Consider the following 20,854-nt stretch of genomic DNA (forward strand, 5'->3'; position numbering starts at 1 on the left):
AAAGTTGTATTCATAGAGTATATCGATTTTTTACTTTATCATTAACACTGTAGGAATCTTTTGAAGAATTTAATCAAAACAACCATTTTACCCTTAAAGCATATTTTTGAAAAGATATAACCATGCTATATTTGTTCTATAGAAAATCAATTTTTATATAAGAAATAAACAAATTTTAACTAAATCTAATAAAGAAGAGAAGGGAAAAAAGATAGATAAAAAGTGGAAATTTAAAAAATAAAATCTATTTCCAAGTTTTCCTATTTTACCCCTATAATGTCATTAGAATTTAATGGTTGTTAACTGCAAAATGAATAATTAATACACTTTAAAAATATTAGGTCGATTGTGATATATAATTTTAAATTTTTTTAAGTATTTTCAAACTTTCATTAATCATTATATGGAAATATGATAATTTCTTATATATCTATTACTACATGCTTATTTAAAAAAGTATTTAAATTAATACATATAAAAAAAAATACTTAATATTTTTTATCATTTAGAAAGTCTTTTGACCAAAATCAAGATTCAGAGTTGAGGAAGAAATATACTTGAATTTTTTTCTCATCTAAAAACGTCTTTGACCAAAATTAAAGATTCAGCGCTGAATTTTTTTTTTTAATTTCTCTAACCTATTAGTTATTATTAAATTCAGTGCTGAAAAAAATAATAATTAACTTCACGTGGAATCTTGTGAAATCTTGTGACATTCACTTTCCCTGTTTTCTTGTCTCCCTTCAAAATCATCACACCAACATTTCCACCAATATGTATAAATCTACTCGTGGATAGAAACATCTTCTAATTTATTAATGCATCATCTTCCTCATAACATTATCACAAACACATTGTCAACTTTCTCACTAATAGCATCTCAAAATAAAACCCATTTTCCAATTGTGTTTAATTCATATTTATACAGCCAATGATATACACGCATGAAGATCCAACATGGATATCTTCTCACATATAATAATATAACTTGCCATAAGTATTTTTAATTCACTATACATCTGAATGTTGATTTTCTCCTACTTACTAAACAAGGCACGAGAGAAGTAACTAGGATCGTAAAACTTGTCCGCTCAATTCTTGTTCACTAATAAAAGTGCCATGAAATCCATAAGGAACCCTCCTTGGTAACTTAACCGAAGCCACTTGCTCCATGCTTGAGGCTTTCACTATCGCCATCTCCGACTCCTCTCTGCTTTCATCTCTCACGAAACCCATTATAAATCCTTCATCTTCACTTCCACTGCCCGCATTTTTACTATTTTGAGGCACAAACATTGGCTCACCGCCAAAACGGTGCGCACCGTACATGAACTTTGTCACCTCACCAGTTCCCAGATCAACCTTGGCAATGCCACTGCATTTTGGCCACGGGTCAGCTATTGCCAAGTACACGTACCGTGTCTTTTGACCCAATAGCGCTCGGTTGACTTGACCCGCCTCCAAATTCATACCCGACACAACAACCCGCCGGGTTGACTCTCCGGTTTTTAAGTTCAAACGGATTTCGGATAATTCACTCCGAACTGGGTCTTGATGCTCGTTGAATACGGAGTCCGGTGGGTCCATGCACGATCCGATGACAACGACGTTTCTGTCGCCATCGTCATTATTTTCTTCCCATGCATTCCATAAATGGAAGCAAAAGCAATTTGGTACGTCTATCCATTGGATACCAGACTCATCAGCATCATTTTTCGACAAAACTCCGAACCGGGAGGTCTTGTTTTTGTCGAAAATTACCGGCGAACCGCCCCGAATCATCTCGAATAACTTGAATACCACTTGGTGATCCGGGATGATCACACAGTTTTCCGTAATGGCAAAATCGTGAATCATTGTTGGTTGGTCAAGTGTAACATCCACGTCACGTGACTTCTTCCCGTCATTACTGCCTCCAAACCTGAAGTACTTCAAGTACGGTTTCCTAACAACGTTGTAACTGAGTGCATGCAAATCACTTGTAACGGGGTCCACCTTGGGGTGCGCAATCATAGGACAGTCGAGCTGATCGTCAAAACTGAACCGTCCGATCGTCTCGAGATCGCCGTCGGGTTTGATTTTGACGCGATAAGGAAGGTCATCCTCGGACATGGCTAATAAGCTCCCGTTGAAGTAAACAAGTCCAGCATTAGCCACGCCCATGCCGCGTGACCCATCAACCAAGCCGGCTCCGGCTCGAGCCATGAACAAACCCAGGCGGGCCAATCCCAAATGTCCATGCAGCTCACCAATCGGCTTAGGAAACACCGGCTTACCGTACTTAGCTTCCTGCACGAGCCGGCTCGTTTGAGTGTACCTACAGCTATAGCTGGCTTGATTTGCATGCCCCAACGTGACAGCATGAATCATACCATCACCATCGAATAAATGGTGTCCACCTGAGGGCACGAACATAGGATTGGCACCATTTCTGACATAAACGCCACGTAAGCAATCGGGAATCCGGCCCACAACTTGTAGCCCGTGATGAACGGGGCACTCCTGGACCGGGGCGAAGTTGCCCGATATCTGAACCGTTGGGTCCACCGTTTTCGGTAAACTTTTGCCTTTCTCAAAGAACCCAATTAGTGAGTCCTCAATTTTGTCAAGAGCCGAGGCTGCAAGCTTTTGAAGTGGGTTTAAGTGATGTGGGTACTTCGGTCTCACTGGCTCTAAGAATGTCACCGGGTCCGGTGGCGGTGGCGTCGGCATAGGCGGTGCTAATTTCCGAGGTAATGACGTTTTCTTGGAAGGATTAATGTGGATTTTGGATGTCAATTTTGGATAATGAGTAAGAGGCGAGTCATGTTTGGAGAATGGTGAATTGGTGAAGCATTGAAAAGAGGCTTGCATGCTGTTTTAAACTGAACAAGAATGAAGCTATGAAATTGTGGGATGTTAAGGTGGCTACACAAGAGGGGGCTATATATAAGATTTTGAAAATGTTCAATTTATTTTCATTAAAATAATGCAAAGGATAGAGAGCAAATCTACCCAGGAGCCATGACAGCGTTTAGACGCGTGGCAGATTGTTTTGAGGACGTATGGATAGCATGCTGGCTAATTTATTCAATGAAACCCAAAAATAATTTATTCAATGAATAACACTATCCCAAAATGAATTTTTTTTTTTTCTTTTGGGGAAGAAAATGTTCTCATGCTTAGAGCAAGCGATAGAAAGCAAGTGATGGTTTAAATATTACACTAATGGTTGATGAACGGTCAATAGACTTGATCTTAAATAACAATATTTTTGTTATTTCTAACACTACAATAGAGCTAAAATGTGTCGTTTCTAATTTTGTTAAATAAATTATTGAACTGTACGACGTTTGTATTATATACGGTACTAGCTAATAGAAGTCCGTAGGCATAATTAATACTCAAATAACATTTGTATATTTAAATATACAGTATCTTCATCTGTATTTTCTTTTAAGAGATTCACTGTCATTGTTGGATCAATATCACCCAGGACATATATATATTTGAATACTCAAATGCTGCCTCATATATCTTAAAACAGCGTCACTTGTTTTTTGACGGACAACAAATGTCATTAAAGCAGCCTCATATATCTTAAAATATATGAGAAAAATTCTTTGTACATAGAGAAATTTGGTGTTGTGTCGAATTTTGTTTGATTTATTTACCTATAGCAGACGCGTGGAAAAAATGTAAGACTAACTTGAAGTTTTGTATCTTTTTGCTCAACTAACGTGCGGGGATTATTCTATTATTAATATTTATTACAAAGATGGTGTACAAACAAAAAAAAATTAATCCATCATCTCACAAGAAAATTAATTTGTCAAAGCCAAATTAATTAATTCCTGGCATAATAGTAGTGAAAAAAACAAATCAACAATTGAATATTGAAGCTGGAAGATAAAAGTAGGGGTAGGCATCAACCCGTCCAACCCGTGAATCCGACCCAATCTATGTAATTTTTTACGGGTTGAGTTATTAAATTCCCAACCCGTCAACCCGTATATATATATATATATATAAATTATTATATGAATTTTTATATTTTATATAAAAATTAAAAAAATATAAATATAAAAACTTTGAAATGTTGGATTTGTTTTAAGGATTTTAATATTTACATTTTTTTTGTTTATCTAATTTATTTATTTATTTATTTTTGTTCACTATTTAATTAGACTATAACAATAGATTTTTTAAAAAACCCAATCCAATCAATCTAACCTAACCGGTCAACCCGTATGTATATAAAAATTATTATATAAATTTTGATATTTCATATAAAATATAAATATAAAAACTTTGAAATGTTGGATTTGTTATAAAGATTTTAATATTTGCATTTTTTTTATTTTTTTTATTAATTAATTTATTTTTGTTTACTATTTAATTATACTATAAAAATGAATTTTTTTAAAAATCTAACCCAATCAACCCAACCCGTAGCTTTGCGGGTTGGGTTGAAAATTTTCAACCTGTTCTACATGCGGGTTGGGTCGGGTTGAGCGACCCGTGCCCACCCCTAGATAAAAGAGAGGGATCAGTTTTATTTAAGATAAATAAATTTTATTGATCTCTCGTAATTAAATATAGTGTTCTGATGGATTCTAATAATAAGACCTTATGTGAGCTATGAATAGGTTCTCACTAAATAATCAACTAATGAGTCATTTAGAAAAGATGAGAGAAAATGATATACTAGGAAGTTCACCAAATAAGAGAATGTTAATTAGGAGAATATTCCTTATAAATTTTGGGGATTGTTATTCTCTTTTAATCTAAAAGTCTCATTTCTAATTTTGTTAAAAATATAAATTCAAATCAAAAGAGAATAATATTCTTGAAATTATAAAAATGTAATGAAGAATATTGTTACAAATTATATTCTTAAAAGACGCAAAAAAAAGCTATATGAAACAGTACACCATGTCATTCGTGCACTTGACCAATAATATTTTGACACATATATGTACTCTTATTTTGAAATTGATCAATCATGAAAAAGAGAAAATAATATAAAACATGTGGCATGCATTTTTTTAAGAGTCTCAATATATATATAGGACCATCCCATATAATTTTTTTTTTCTTTTAAAGCATATGTTTGTAGACTAATTTAGTTGATTATTCTATTAAGGGAGGGATAGTATTAATCGATTATTAAGGGAAAAATGAGGATTATCCCCTTTTGTTTGGAGAAATTAAGTGAAATTTTCTCATGTCATAAATAGGCAGTCCAAACCTTTCTGCAGTTATAACTTCGATAATTTTATATCGTTTTACTATACTACTGCTAGTTTTGATAATAGTCATAAAATCTAAATGTTTTGAGCTATGAATCAAATCAAATAGCTTAAGTACCCTTAATGATTAAATTAATTTAATAATGAATTATAAACCTCAGAAAAACATTAGAAACTAAAGCTCAAACAATCGACTTCTCACACCCATAAATCAATTTTCTTCCCAACAAAATTAATAAAAACACCCATGTTAGGCATTTGAGCATAGTAACAATGGACATTGCAATCATTATTTCAAGAATTCCTTTAAAATCTCTATACCAACAAAATCAGACTCCATTTAATGACCTAGTCATAAACATTACAACAACAACAACAACAAAAAAAGAACAAACAAAAGTTTAAACTTTTAATAACCATAATAAACCCCATGTGTCAAAAAAAAAAAAAAACAACAGACTCAAGAACATAACGTACCTTTGGTTAATATTTGCTTTCACAGTCAAGGGCAAGCTTGATGATGATGACTTGATGATGCAAATTTAAATGATTAAAAACTTCACAAGCTATGGATTTAAGAAGAGGCTGAGTCACATGATTAAGCACGTGGATGCAGACCCTGCATAAGCCGAGTGGAACCTTCTTCCAATAACCCCCAAACACATCCTGGTCCATCGTGGGCTCCCACGTGTTCAACCTCACCTCACTTCGTGACAACTCTTGTTTGGGCATTTGAAACCAGCGTGGAATTTAATTGACCATGAGCCTTAATATATTATAGAGTTGCGTATATATCCATGACTGCTGCCGTTGTGTTAATTGATTTCATCACTCAATTTTGTCTTTTGATCATCATTTCCGTAGCCCTTAGGAATTTGCAAGTCCCATGTGGAGAACCACGCGTTACAATTTCGTACAGAAGCACAGTTCATTCTATTTTATTTATTTTTTGAACTTCTTCTCAAACCGAGAAAGAAGTTTCCAATTGTCTAATTAGCAAATTTGTCTAACAAGTAGGGATGATGCTGTGAGTGAAGGAGCTCGTTGGCCTCCGTGGGCTAGTTTGATATATCGCCATGAGAAGGAATTGTAATACGTATTTTTCCTTCTTAATTTTAATTGAGATGCATTATGTATTTCGATTGGTCGTAATATGTATTTTTTCTCGAATATGTATTTTTTTTCTTTCTTACTTTTCTTGACTGGTTTTATAGTTTAGTAAAGACAAATTTTGTTAATATTCTCTTATAATCTATAAAATTTTTAAAACTAGTTTGCTAAAAAATTAAAATTAATAAATTCATGATGGATTTGGAGTAGGTCTGGATTTTTTTTTTTTTCTGAGATCTGAATATGGAGCAAAAATCATAGACTCATGATGAATTTGATGCAAATATTTATTCTATTTTTTTTTTTTTTACAAATCTAGATAAGGAGGAAGGTAGATCCAACCCTTATATGCCTTATCGCTATCTCTTGAGTACACTATGTAGTATTATATTATATGAGACATATGAAAATGATATAATGTTGTCAAATGAGTTTGTACTACAAATTAAATTTTTAAATATGGCATTATTGTTTTTAAGTACTAAAATTGTTAGTACAAATCTTTCGGAACGTTGACGCCTATTATGGCATAATTTGGCAGAGGGAAGGAGTCACTAGCGGCAGCCAAAGGGTAATGGCACGGATTATGGGAAGGGACGTTGATCTTGATGCGCTGGTGTGGCCTTAAATCTACTTTAGGATACAATAATGCTACATTGATCTATTACTCTCTCGAGTGTGAGTTTTGGAGACAGGCATTATTGAGACCCAATAATTCTTGTTTCATAATCTTGCATGGCCGGTAAAGCGAACGGTAGAGTTGTGAGAATGGGAGCGGACTATGCCACATGATTAATGTAGAACCGAAATAAACGAGGGAACTATTGCTATCTATTGAGTTACTTGGACACAAAGCAACCTGGCGATCAACATATGAACAAATGCCACCTAAACATTATTTCAAACACTAAACCTAATGCTATTTTCTTGGAGATAGGGAGTGTTTAAGCTATGATCCTAGAATGAATGAGTCCAGCGTAAGGAAGATAAAAAGGTTAAGTGTCTATTTGATGAATAAGATTTGACCATGGAAACCAAAGATAGTCATTTTAGGGTTTCTTAGCAATCAAGATACATACTTTTGGTGTTTCAAGGGTTTTCTATACTTGGCGTAGATGCAAAGGCGGATGCAGCATGTGACTAGTAGGGATTGCAGCCCCGCTGGCAAAAAAAAAAAATTAAGAATAAAAGAAAAATATATTTTAGGTTTCCAATGAGTCCTTATTAAATTTATTAGAATAGTTCTGATAAATTTATAAACCCATAAAATTTAAACTTTAAGAATGATAGAAGCCTATACTTCAATTATAAATAATGATAACCTATCACACAACATTTTCCTATTCCCAAAAATAGAATTAATTCTTCTAATTTCTATAATAATAATAGAGATAACAAAATTTGTGAGGAACCAGATGTATAAATAATAATTTAGTTCTTTATGTAGGAAATGATACATTTAATAGGGTCCAGCTAACTTGCAATAGTTGCAAGGTGCCACCAAATTTTGTCTTATGTGACGTTAAATTTCATTGAACCCTTTATCTTCTTTTTTATTTACATTTTATTTATAAGTTTATGTGCTTTAACTAATGACCTTTTAAAATGTAATTTTATTTTATTCAACATTATTTATCTTTTTAAAAAAGAATAAATATAATAATAAGCCTATGACTAAAAAATATTAAATAAAATGGAATAAATAATATTAAATAAAATGGAATAAATAATATTAAATAATATTTATTTTTAATAAAATAAATAATATTAAAAATTTATTCTTTTAAATAAAATTTATAATACTCCCTACTAATTAAACAATATAAATTGTAAACAATCCGGATTTATGTGCTAAAACTTTTAACTCTTTAACTTGTTTGTATTTTTAATAAATATCAAGGAGTATAATGTTCATATTTAAATGGACAAATCTCTACCATTGAAACTACCTTTTCACTAAATCCAATGGCAAAGAATTGAAATCAAGAAAAGACAAAACTTGGTGGTACCTTGCAACTGTTGTAAGGTAGTTGAGTCCCATTTAATAATATTGATAATCAATTTATTACATAACATTTTCAAAATATGAAAATGTGTTGATAACAATTATAAATGTATTAGTAAATATTTTATACATTCAAAGTTTTATTTTTAAAATTTTATTCTTATCTAATTTAGCCCCCAGTAAATTATTTTTTTAAATCCGCCACTGCGTAGATGGTACTATCTGTTCTACCCATTTCGACTTCCGCATCTGTTTACCTTCAAGCGCATGTGATATAACATTTTATTAATTTAGTGTTACTTCCAAAAGAGAGGTAGAAATTGAGGAACATGAACTATCAACATTTTCTTTTTCCTTTTCTCGCTACGTACTTTTCTATCTCATATTTATTGGAGGCGACTCAAGAGTACTTTGGGCCTTAGGCAAAATTCACTATTAGGCGTTTTCATATTTAAAAAAATAATAGTCTAATTTTCATATTTAAATTCGTATTTGTAGTTGATATATTCATTATAAATAAATAGTTCTGAGAAGACATTTTGCGATTTTATCTTCCGATAAAAATGATAAAAGAAAATTAAAAGAAAAAGTATAGAAACCAAAAAAAAAAAAGAAAATTGTAATTTATAGCAAGGTATTTATATTATTTTTAATTCATTCTTTTAATCTATATATGGATCTTAATGGCAAAACCTTTTTTTTCATTTTTTTAATTGTCTAATCATAAGGATAGTGTTGACAAAATATAAGATATGAAAAAAATAGTTTAAAAAAAATTAGTTTTCAGTTTGAGTTTTGATAAGTCAAAGATATTACTGAGAACGTAAAAGTTTAGATAATGATAAACATTCAAAAATTTTAGTTGAAATTTCATTCTAATGACATATTATGTGTTGTTATTCATAAAGTGTTTGAAGACTTGGCTACTCATTAAAAGTAAAGAAAAAAAAACTTAATTAGACATAACCATAAATAATGCATTTAATTAATGCTGATTAATTAGGCTTTGATTCAATGGGAGGCCATAGGCTTAGGCGATTGCTTATGTCACCTGCTGTTTTCTGTAATTTTTTTTAATCTATTTTCAGTAGGTTTTTATTTGAGTTTTTTTTTTTTTTTATTGTCGATTAACAAGTTTGATTGTGTTCAACATTACCAGTTTAATTGAAAAATAAGCTAAAAAGGGACTTTTGCACTGTAATACATCATATACACCATTAACGAACTCTATTCTTTTAAAGGATTAGTCCACTTGCAGTATAAAAATGGCATTTTGATGGTTAATTTCTATATATTATGGGATATTCTCAAATGAAGCTTGTCGTAATCTTTTATCGGTCGTTTTCCGTAACTTTCTTTCAAGATAAATTTGTAATTATCGAAACGAGGTGACTCCTTAATTTTATGCACTGGCTCATCATCCTACCAATGGAACTGCTTCTCCAAAGTCCAAACAGCCAATTCTGCCAATTTTGTCTTGCATAGAATGTGTGTGGTTGCATGTCAACAATCAATGACCATCATGGGTTTATTTTATTATACTAATACATTAACTGTCATATCATTTGTGATATAAATTTTGTATTCTAAATTTATAACTATATCATTACTAATTTAACAATCATATAAAATTATTATTATTATATATTCAGGATAAATTTGTAGGAATTTAGACCTCAGATTTCTAGATATCTAATCCAAAAGATAAGCATATTGTGTAAAAAGACATATCTTACCTATAAATCTAAATAACTTATTTTTATTGGCTAATGTAGGATACAACCCAACAATCTTCCCTTAGAGAAAACCAACGCTAGGCATTGGTCCTTTCGTCCAACGCACGAGCTATTTCATCACCACATTCTGCCTACTAAGATCTGGCTCTAATGCCACATGTTAGAGATTTTTAATTGTACCCAAGAAAAAAAAATTTAAACAAATAATAAATAAAAAATAGATGGAGAATAAAACTAATCACATAACATAAAAAATTTATGTGGAAAAATCTTATACCGGAGAAAAACCACAGCCACCAAGGACGACGAGAGAAAAATATATTATGTGAAAAATTATTGCAATTACTATAGCATTTTCCTCAGACAAAGAACCCCCAATAACCAGTGGCGGACCCAAAAACTAAAATTAAGGAGAGCTTAGTTAAAAAAAAATATTTAATTTGGGGTACTTTTTTTTTTTTACTGTTCGCTTAAACAAGTTTAGAGACTCAAAAACTCAAATTCTATTATTTTCTTTTAAATTTTAAAAAATATTTGTGACCATATTTGTGAAAGTTCTTTTGTGTAAGTAATCTCCACAAATATATGTAAGAAAATAAACTAATGTAGTATTGGCTACACAAAATATCTTTTAAAAAAAAGAATTTATATGGCTATGGGGAGTTGAACTAAGTCTACAAAATCTTAAATAGCATCCTTATCACTAAACTGTAAAATTTTGTTATATAAAAAATGTGCTCAAATTCTTTTTATTTAAATCTTTCAAGAGGTACATTTATAAAAAAAAATAGCTTAGAAGGGTCTGAAAGCCCCTTCTAGACCTTAATTGGGCCCACTTATACAAATAATATACAATCTCTCAATAGTTTTATTATTTCTCTTACATTTGAAATTGTCTACTTACGAAGAAATTAAATATTGTATTATGTAAATAAGTGAACCTAACTTTCTTATATATAGTGATTATTTATTAGGAAAAATATTCTTTTCCTCATACAAATTGTGCTCCTACTTGAAAAAATTAAGTTCCAAAGGAGAAATTACTTTTTCCTTAAATAAGAATTTTGTCGAAAAAGAAAATATCCTAAAAATTCTTTTAAAAAAACATATTTTATACAAAAAGCTCTTTTTAGTCCCTTTGTGTGAGCAAATTAGCTTGTCAATCTCTTTATTTTTTTAAAATTATTTAAAAGGTCCATCTTGCATATCTATTCTATTAATATCTATTAAATTATGAGAATTTATATAACTAGCTTAAAAAACTTTTGAGTTTTTTGAAATTGGCCTCTCATATATATTTTTTTCAATCATAATTAGTTAAATACAAGTTTTCTTACACATGCTTGTTTGAAGTTTAAGTTACATACAATATAAATACATTTTCAGACACTATACATTTCTCACACAAATATTACCTATATTTCAAAATCTTTCAACACATATGATGCATGAAAAAAAATTAATAAATATTGTTTTCTCTAAAAGCCTCTATTCCTAATAACTTTATCACTGTTCTCTTTGTTTTTTAAAATATTATTTTGGTACCCATTTGGATACGTATACATACAAATATTAGTTAGGATATTGGAGAAAATTAAAACTAAAATAATGTTGGCGTAAAAAAGGATTGCAAAAAATAAAGTCGAATTTACTATTATTCATCCTTAAATACTATTTGAATGGTCAAGTACTGATCTAAGGCATTAGCCTTACATTCTAGATTTACCATTATTCACCCTTAAATGTCGAGCATAAGTTTTATTAATTAGTGTGCTAATTAGAGCTCAGGTAAGTACTATTGATGCAATTGCCAACCCAATATGCAATGTGATACAAGTAAGATATTTTAGTACTTGCTGCTGCCTAAAGCTTGTTTGAGAGCTTAATTTAAGCTCACATATTGTGTGTAGAAGCATCCGAATTAATCTACCTATAAATACAGATATGATCGTTGTATTTCATAGCTCAAACACATGTATTTTATTTTTAAGTTGTTTGACAGCAACTTAATCTTTTCAACGATTGTTTAGCTAACTAATCTCCTGCTAGATGGAAACAATATGCCAAAAGTAGAAATTTAAAGAGATACCTTTAATTTGGAGGCAGTCATGGGGTGACCAAAAAATAATAATAACAATAATAATGAATTAACAAAGATAGAAAATGCTCATGCCATTTTCCTAAGAAATGATTATGATAGCAGCACAAAGTTTATGATAGCCGCAGGTCCGCATGGATAGATAATCGGGCATTTGGTGTTCAAGGACCAGTATGAAGTTACCCTTGGGGTTGGATATCATTTTCCTAAAAGAAAATCATATATGTCGCATAAATTTATAGAACGTTATTTATACGCTTAAGAGTGATTCAAATTATTCTTTTCAATTTTTTGATCGGGCTTCATACTGGGCTTCAGAAGGACCAGGCCCTTCCTTTCACCCGGATCGGGCTTAGCCCATCCTACCCGAAGGTCTAAAAGCATATTTTCCAGTTTTGATCTTCTTGCATCGTTTGCCCCTTCCCCACGCCGGCACGCATTCCGAGACAATATCGTTGGTCCTAAGCAACAAAATACCACGCGCGCTGTAGCAAGTGCCCAACGCTTGAAACGAAATACCATGGGCTAATAGTGTATTAAAATAGTAATCAATCTTACGGTGTGCATATATAGTGCAGACTTTTTTTTTTTTTATGCGGATATATTTTAAGACTACAGAATTTAAAAGAGTTAATTTTTAATTATTTTAAACTGTATGATTTAAAAATATATAAAAATTTGGGCTTTCGCACTTAAGAATGATTATATATATATATGGTTATAAATGTCATTTATAATTCTTTGAAATTCTGAAGGTGCATTCTTTAAACCGAAGGGCATAACAGTCCATTCATACTGTCTAAATGGAACAGTAAAAGCAATTTTGTAACGGTCATTTGGATGAATTTGAATTTACCAAAATCCTGACTTCATGTCAAATTTTGAAAATATGAAAGTAGAATGTAGTTTTTGAAGCAATATATATATATATATATATATATATATATATATATAATAGAAAATTAAAAGATCTTCAATTCTCATATATTTTTGCATAATCATGTTGTTATTTTTAGATGCTAGTTTTTGATTTTTTTTCCTTTTTTAATTAAAAATATTTTTACGTTTCAATGGACTTGTTTAGTTTATACATAAATTTAAGAATTAATGTTGGATTGAGAATTGTTGTTGGACTTGTATTTTTTTTTTTTTGGGACTAATATTGAAATTTTAATTTTCTATTTACGTTGATTAAATTGAGAATTGAGTATTTTATGTGAAAAAAATTAGGTTATTATTATAAATTCACATATTGAGTTATATAATTTAAATTTTTAAGTTTTATTAAAAATATCTTACAACATTTGTGATTTTAAATGTAGAAATTTACAAAAAATCCGTCGAATACCATTATAAATTTGTAATTGTCAAAATTTGCAATGGGAGGATACTCTTAAAAAAATTAAAACTCGCAACTAATTGTGGGTGAATTTGATAATTTGAATTTTGTACGTATGTCAGTTTAATAATAGAGTAATGATACAGTCACAAACTCTTGTACAAACTTATTTTGTACAAACTGATGTGGCATGATAAAATTGATTGAATTAAATATCATTTGGCCCACATGATTTGTTTTTATTAATTTATATTTTCATTCAACTAATGAATTAATGCCACGTCAGTTTGTACAAAATAAGTTTATATAGGAGTTTGTGGCTATATCATTACTCTTAATAATAACAAACTCATAACGAGTAGTGTGCATTGTATGTATGATGTTATAAATGCGTATTTCCACAAACTAATGGATAAGGAAAATACAGTAAGTAACAACACGCGCTGAACTCGAGAATGGAAATGGCTTTAACTAAAAAGTCAAAACAGTGATGGCGCTTGCGTGTCCGTCATCATCACCGTTCAGATGATCATATCTTCATCTTCATTAACAGAACAAAAAATATCGTCATTGCACACATCCCCAATTCTTTTCACCTTATCCAAAATATCACTGTTTCAATTATTAAAACAAACTATAAATAGAATCCTCCAATGGTCAATTTCCTTACCGCCATTACATAGCACCAACACCAAGGGAAAAAAAACATTCAAAGCTAAACGCTAAAAGGATCAAAACGGAAAAAAAAAAAAGAAAAAAAGGATCCAATATTTTCGAATCAAACGAGAAATAATGGAGAAAGCAATCAACAGACAGCAAGTGTTGCTCGAACATCTTCGCCCTTCTAATTCCTCCTCTCACAATTACGAGTCTATTCTCTCCGTAAGTCGATTTTGATTTTGATTTGACGCTAATTAATTTTTTTAAAAAAAAATTCTGAGATTTTAATTAATTTTCTGGTTTTTAATTTTTGATGCAGGCGTCGGCATGTGCAGCTGGAGATAGCGCGGCGTATCATAGGACGTCTGTGTACGGTGATGATGTGGTGATTGTGGCGTAAGTGACGACCAAGATGTGATGATTTGTATCTTTTTTTTATTATATTATGTTATACTAATTATGACTCAATTGGATTGGATTGGATTTTAATGATTCAGTGTTGAGCTAATCTTTTTTGTTAATTTTTTTGAAAGATATAATTGGTAGTTATTGAATAAGAAAATAATAATGTAAAATTGATTAAATTTTAATGTATATTGCTATACTTGCACGCATGGTAAAAGATTATGGAGAGTTGAGGACAAGCCAGCTCAGTACTAGATTCAAGTCTAGATTTTAATTAGAGAGGTTTTTGTGATACAGAGCTTATAGGACTGCACTTTGCAAATCAAAACGAGGTGGTTTCAAGGACACTTATCCTGATGATCTGCTTGCACCTGTTTTGAAGGTATGCATTGTTAAATTACTTAAAAGATTCGAACAATTTCGTTGTTGCTCTTGTTTTGTTTGTAAGTTGCAATTGTTCTATGTTGTTATGACTGTTACATGTTTCGTGTTCAATTCAAATCTGAATTCTTCTAGAGTCGAATATTTAAGTTTCAAATCCTAGTACCGCTACATTTCCTTGATTATTATTCGCTAAACCTAACATTGTAAGAATGTAAGAGTTGTAACATAAGTGAATCTGGCAACATGTTTATGCTGTGGTTTGCAGTGTTATTGGACCGGTAGTGTAGTTTAATCCCGATGGTCTGCTTGCACCTGTGTTGTGCATATGTGTTTTTAATTACCTAATGATTGATATGTATATCATTCTTGCGCTTTGTTTGTAATCCTAGTTAACCTAATTCTGCAAGTTGGAATATAGAATGTAAGGCATGTATGTAACGTGAGTGAATCTGGTAACATGTTAGAAGTTGATTTATAGTGATAATGGTTGGACTGGTAGTTTAGTTAATCCTAAACCTGAAGCTGAAAGGATTTATCTATGTATATTTATGGACTTGGGTGGGTGCAGGCAGTGATAGAAAAAACAAATGTAGATCCAAGTGAAGTTGGAGACATTGTTGTGGGTACAGTTTTGGCACCAGGGTCTCAAAGAGCAAGTGAATGCAGGATGGCTGCATTCTATGCTGGTTTCCCTGGTTTGTGTCTCTCTTTGAATTCATGTATTTTTTTTTTTGGGATTAGTTTTTTATTTTATTTTATGTGTGCTGGTTTTATTGTTAAAATTTTTATGATTTTATACGTGGTTCAGAAACTGTGCCTGTTAGAACTGTGAACAGGCAGTGCTCTTCTGGGCTTCAGGCTGTTGCTGATGTTGCTGCTGCTATTAAAGCTGGCTTTTATGACATTGGTAAGAGGACACTTCTCTTTTGAGGATATCTTTTTTGAAAAGAAATTTTTATTTGCTTCATTTAAAATTCTTCAAATGTATGTAGGTATTGGTGCTGGGCTGGAATCCATGACAGTCAATCCAATGGCTTGGGAAGGATCAGTAAATCCAAAAGTATGCTACTCACTCTTCCTGGTTGTATTTTTTGGACACGAAAATTTGATTGTGACATGCTCTGCTTTCTGATCACGATAGGTAAAAGCCTTTGAACAAGCCCAGAATTGCCTCCTTCCCATGGGTGTTACTTCAGAAAACGTCGCTCATCGTTTTGGTGTGACAAGGAAGGAGCAAGACCAAGCAGCAGTAAGTTGAATGAATTATTCTATGTGAATTAATGTTTTAGCAGGATTCTATGATATTGATTTACTTCATGTTATTTTCTTAGGTTGACTCTCATAGAAAGGCTGCTGCTGCCACTGCTGCTGGTAAATTTAAAGATGAAATTATCCCTGTGGCCACCAAGGTAGAGTTTCTCTTTTTTTTTTTTTTTGGCCGGGGAGGGGTGGAGTCTGCAATGAGATGGGATGTGGCCATACACGTTCAATGCACTTGTGGCCAAGCACTTGTGTTTTTATGTTAAGGCACTAATACATGTTTCATCTATGAAGATCGTTGACCCAAAAACTGGTGATGAGAAACCCGTCACAATTTCAGTTGATGATGGAATTCGGCCAAACACTTCAGTATCAGAGTTGGCGAAGTTGAAGCCTGTGTTTAAGAAAGATGGGACTACCACTGCCGGTAGACAATTATTCAGCATCTGTTCTTTCTCTTTGATATGTGTGATTGTCAGTTTATTTCAGATTGTTTAAAAGTGTGGCACTTGTATTGTAGGAAATTCTAGCCAAGTGAGTGATGGTGCTGGGGCTGTTCTGCTTATGAAGAGAAGCGTTGCCATGCGTAAAGGCCTACCCATTCTTGGTGTATTCAGGTATCTGACACATGCATATTTGTTTTAAATTTCTGATAAGTGAAAAATATTCACATAAATTTGGATGACCTTCTGTCTAGAAATGCCTAGAAATGTGAAAAATATTCACATAAAATTGGATGACCTTCTGTCTTCAAAATTTCTGTGAGGTTCAGCAACTTTCATATGATTTCAGTTCATTATTGAAAACAAGCTTGGATCAGTTTACATTCTTTGAATGAATCCAATGAGGAACAATTAAAGGCTCTTTCCTTTTTAAATTTTAATCTTTTCTTTTCCTGAAGCAAGAACTGCTAACTGTGCAGGACCTTTGCTGCTGTTGGTGTGGATCCTGCCATCATGGGTGTTGGCCCAGCTGTGGCAATTCCAGCTGCAGTTAAGTCTGCGGGTCTTCAACTTGACGATATTGATCTTTTTGAGATAAATGAGGTAGTAGCTTTAGTTCTCTCACTCATCAATTTCTTCAATTTCATTAATGCTACAGGGCCTTTCAAATCATGCAAGTCTCTTGTTGCACCTTGCAGGCATTTGCATCCCAGTTTGTATATTGCCGTAACAAGCTGGGTCTCGATCCAGAAAAGATCAATGTGAATGGAGGTGCACTTGCCATTGGGCATCCTCTGGGCACAACAGGTAATTGTTGTTCTAATTGTTTATGATTTTAAAATTACCCACATTAGTTGTTACTTCTGTTTGTCATATTTTGGCAATCAAGTCTTATAGAATTTATTGGCCCAAAAAAAAATATATATATGTACTGGAGCTTTTCAACTAACAATAAGGGTGGGCCATAACGGTTTTAGGGTAGTGGTTAGGAAGCTTAAGTAACTTTTGTATTCAGAGGGCATAAGTTTAGATATGTAGAGCTCTATGGCAAACATAATAAAATCCTCTTTGATCTACTTTGTGCTTCTCACAGGTGCCCGCTGTGTTGCAACTCTATTGCATGAGATGAAGAGGCGAGGCAGAGACTGCCGCTTTGGAGTGATATCAATGTGCATAGGTATTCCTTCTTTTACTTTCTTGCCTTTTCTGTGAAATTTTGATGGAGTGTGTATGTATGATTGACCTTGAATCTCTTGAATGCAGGCACAGGAATGGGGGCAGCAGCTGTTTTCGAAAGAGGTGACTGTGCCGATGAGCTTTGCAATGTCAGGAAAGTGGAAAGCAACAATTTCTTATCTAAGGATGTTCTGTAGATTACCATTTGTCTGCTGCAGCACGTTCTTGTGGAACGATCATATTGTGTTTGGAATCCGAGTATTTTTAATGAACAGTTATATGTAATAAGATTGCTTTGTTGTGATCACAAAGCCGACCACAGGTCACACAGCTGTCTGTATCTTCGGTTTTGATATGATTAATTTAAATATCGTCACACTTTATGAATGCCAGAACACTATTCTGATGAGCTTTGTGTGATGGAAGTAAATAGACAGACGTCCAAAAAGAAAAAGAGAAATAGATCATACATAAATTGTAAACTGGAAATGTATCAACGTATTTTCTCTTATCTAGATTCTCCCTATGTCGTCCGTATAAATTCGTGCTTTATTTCCTACTGATCTAATTGAACATGAGACATGAAACAAGCCGGCACATAAATAAACATTATTCTACTGGAAGATGAACGAGCATGGGAACACAAATTAACTGCTGATCAAAGAATCTTCAATTCAAGATCGGGATATCCAACCTGCGCTTTGTGCCTTTCGAAGAGATCTCTAAGTGCTTCCACAAATTGATTGTGTACTTCAGTCACCTCTTCGTTGGTAGGCTGAGGACTTTTCTTCAGCTCTATTGGCTTCCCGACCACTACATGCATCGGATGCCGAGAGGGTAAAGGAGATCCGAAAAGCCCCCAAAAGTATATTGGGGTGAACTTGATGGCTCTCGAAAATTGGAGGTACAGCTTCCCACCTGGCTTCCACCACTTGTAGACATTCGACTGACCATAGCAAAAAACTGGAACCAGGGGTCGGCCCATCTCCATGGCTATGCGAACAAATCCTCTTCTCGTCTTCAGAAAGGCAACCTCCGAGCCATGCTCCATGTGAAACGTCTCCTGCACTCCCCCGGGCACTAGGATGCAACTGTAACCAGCAGCCAAGAGAGAAATGAAGTTTTTCTTCGTCGCTGGTGTAGTACCCAACCACGTCCATATGTGTCTCAGAAACGGCGTGTAGAATACGGCACTACTCCCGAGGACCTTTATCTTTGGCAGGGGCATGAAACCAGTAAGGTCAGCAAGTGCGACCACCCCAATGGGCAAAACTGAATGCGGCTCATAGCCAAAAACATAAGCGCGATCGGGATGGAAGGCATTGATATCCTCAACATGGAGGGTGATCGGAAAATAACTGCACGCGTGCTTACAGATATATCTGCCCCAATTTGAAAAAGATAATCGTTTGAGAGACACAATTATACAAATACAAACATTAATTAATTAATTAATTAATTAAAAGGCAGAGGCAGAGCAGACGAGGTACCTGGACAAGCTTCTGCCTAATTTGCTATGTTCGTCGATGGGGATGAACATAAACAACAATAGCAATCCTAACACCAGAATAGAAATGGAGAGAGGGAAGAATGTGATGGAGACCAGGATCAAAAGGACGTTGAAGTGAATAGAGCCCAGCCATATCCCCAGAGCTACCATCGTATGCAACATGTTCGATGGAAATTCTTCGTTTCCTCGATATTCTCGGTATCCACGCTCACGCTCATGCTCATGCTCCGCTCCCTCTCCAAGCGCCATGTTCGCCCACCGCCCGCACTCCTTCACTTGACTAATTCTTCAGTTACAACGAACAATTCTAGTTTTATAATTAACAAATCGAAACATATGTACATCGATAAACAAAACCCAATTTTTATTTTGTTTCTTTCAAGAGCGAGAGAGGTAAATCAAAATCATCCCCCCTCTCCTTATCCCAAATAAAAAAATAAAATAAAAAATCATCCCCTCCCTCTATTTTATTCCCGAGCTTTCCGCCTCTGACCGCTGACCTCACACCTTAAGTCACATGCCTATGCTAACGGTGAAATGTAACAGTAGCGATATGCTCACAAAAACGAGCACAAAGGTTTGCACAAAACGGTGCGTTTTGTGCAATCTTTAAAAGACTCCTCATAATTTCACAAGACACGCGCACGTTACATTTCATTCTCCCTTCACTGCAACAGCTCGGTTTTCATTCTAAAAAGCTCCTTTCATTGCAACAAAAACGCAGCAGCTTTTCATTCTCCCTTCGCTGAACTAATGACAAACAATATCACCGCCTCACATTGTTCAAATAATTTGCAACATCACTTGCATGAATCTGTTTTTTAAGCTCAAGTTTACATTATTTAGAATAGTGAATAGCATGAAAAAAGCAAGATAGTAGCTCAAGTTTACACAAATCTATTGTTTTACCTTCCTTTCACATTGAATTCTGAGTCAAGGAGAAGAAATCCATTTCCCTCAGCATTTCCATCCTTATCTCCAAGGCATGACACCAGGATATCACCCGAAGCAAGGCAATGAGCCGTGCGAGGATAAGATAATCATGTCTTCTATACAAAATTTGCAGGCTCAACAACTTTATGCAAACAGGGAGCCCTTGGATTTTTTTTGTCTGTCAACTACGTATATACAACTAGATCTGAAAGTAACAACGATAATTTATTTAAATTCTTTTTCTTTACAAATCTTGATGCATTTATATAAATCAATTCGTTCAAAATCCAAAGCTAATATCAATACAACCCAAAATCACGATACCCTCAACAATAACCATTCAAAATCCAAGTGGCCCAAATGGGGTAGAGAGAGTGATGAAACTGAGATCGAGAGATTGGGGGAGATCGGAGCCGAGAGAGTGTGGCAAAACAGATCCAGCGAGAATGAGGCAGTACAGAGCCGAGAGCGAGAGAGAATAGTGTCTAGAGAATGAGGAAGCTGCTGGGTTTTTGTTGCAGTGAAAGGAACAAGGTTTTTTGTTGCAATGAAAGGAGGCAAACG

At 33.4% G+C, this 20,854-nt stretch overlaps 3 protein-coding genes across 3 annotated transcripts; 1 reads left to right on the forward strand and 2 right to left on the reverse strand.

The window, feature by feature from the left end:
• Window positions 1-806: 806 nt before the first annotated feature.
• On the reverse strand, window positions 807-3,024 carry LOC102612016 (9-cis-epoxycarotenoid dioxygenase NCED6, chloroplastic). Its single transcript, XM_006489747.3, has one exon. The coding sequence runs from the start codon at window positions 2,851-2,853 to the stop codon at window positions 1,069-1,071; it is 1,785 nt and encodes a 594-aa protein (XP_006489810.3). The 5' UTR covers window positions 2,854-3,024; the 3' UTR covers window positions 807-1,068.
• Window positions 3,025-14,113: 11,089 nt separating this feature from the next.
• On the forward strand, window positions 14,114-18,234 carry LOC102607600 (3-ketoacyl-CoA thiolase 2, peroxisomal). Its single transcript, XM_006489736.2, has 14 exons — window positions 14,114-14,401; window positions 14,499-14,575; window positions 14,882-14,966; window positions 15,537-15,663; window positions 15,777-15,875; window positions 15,961-16,028; window positions 16,110-16,217; window positions 16,300-16,377; window positions 16,523-16,655; window positions 16,749-16,845; window positions 17,151-17,274; window positions 17,370-17,478; window positions 17,765-17,848; window positions 17,935-18,234. The coding sequence occupies exons 1-14, from the start codon at window positions 14,312-14,314 to the stop codon at window positions 18,042-18,044; spliced, it is 1,389 nt and encodes a 462-aa protein (XP_006489799.1). The 5' UTR covers window positions 14,114-14,311; the 3' UTR covers window positions 18,045-18,234.
• Window positions 18,235-18,287: 53 nt separating this feature from the next.
• On the reverse strand, window positions 18,288-19,809 carry LOC102607304 (diacylglycerol O-acyltransferase 2D). The gene is made up of 2 exons (XM_006489735.4): window positions 19,338-19,809; window positions 18,288-19,229 (listed from the first exon to the last, which is right to left on the reverse strand). Exons 1-2 carry the CDS (start codon window positions 19,604-19,606, stop codon window positions 18,506-18,508), a joined length of 993 nt encoding a protein of 330 aa, XP_006489798.2. The 5' UTR covers window positions 19,607-19,809; the 3' UTR covers window positions 18,288-18,505.
• Between the last annotated feature and the right edge of the window lie 1,045 nt (window positions 19,810-20,854).

This window comes from Citrus sinensis, chromosome 9, assembly GCF_022201045.2.
Source record: "Citrus sinensis cultivar Valencia sweet orange chromosome 9, DVS_A1.0, whole genome shotgun sequence".
Lineage (NCBI taxonomy): Eukaryota > Viridiplantae > Streptophyta > Magnoliopsida > Sapindales > Rutaceae > Citrus > Citrus sinensis.

Bases quoted from the DNA above. Each gene is read 5' to 3' on its own strand.
- LOC102607600 (XM_006489736.2), top strand. From the start codon at position 14,312: ATGGAGAAAGCAATCAACAGACAGCAAGTGTTGCTCGAACATCTTCGC. The intron at 14,576-14,881 runs GTAAGTGACGAC...TTTGTGATACAG, and splicing joins GATGATGTGGTGATTGTGGC to AGCTTATAGGACTGCACTTT. The intron at 16,378-16,522 runs GTAGAGTTTCTC...TCATCTATGAAG, and splicing joins TTATCCCTGTGGCCACCAAG to ATCGTTGACCCAAAAACTGG.
- LOC102612016 (XM_006489747.3), bottom strand. From the start codon at position 2,853: ATGCAAGCCTCTTTTCAATGCTTCACCAATTCACCATTCTCCAAACAT.
- LOC102607304 (XM_006489735.4), bottom strand. From the start codon at position 19,606: ATGGCGCTTGGAGAGGGAGCGGAGCATGAGCATGAGCGTGAGCGTGGA. The intron at 19,230-19,337 runs GTACCTCGTCTG...AAATTGGGGCAG, and splicing joins TTAGGCAGAAGCTTGTCCAG to ATATATCTGTAAGCACGCGT.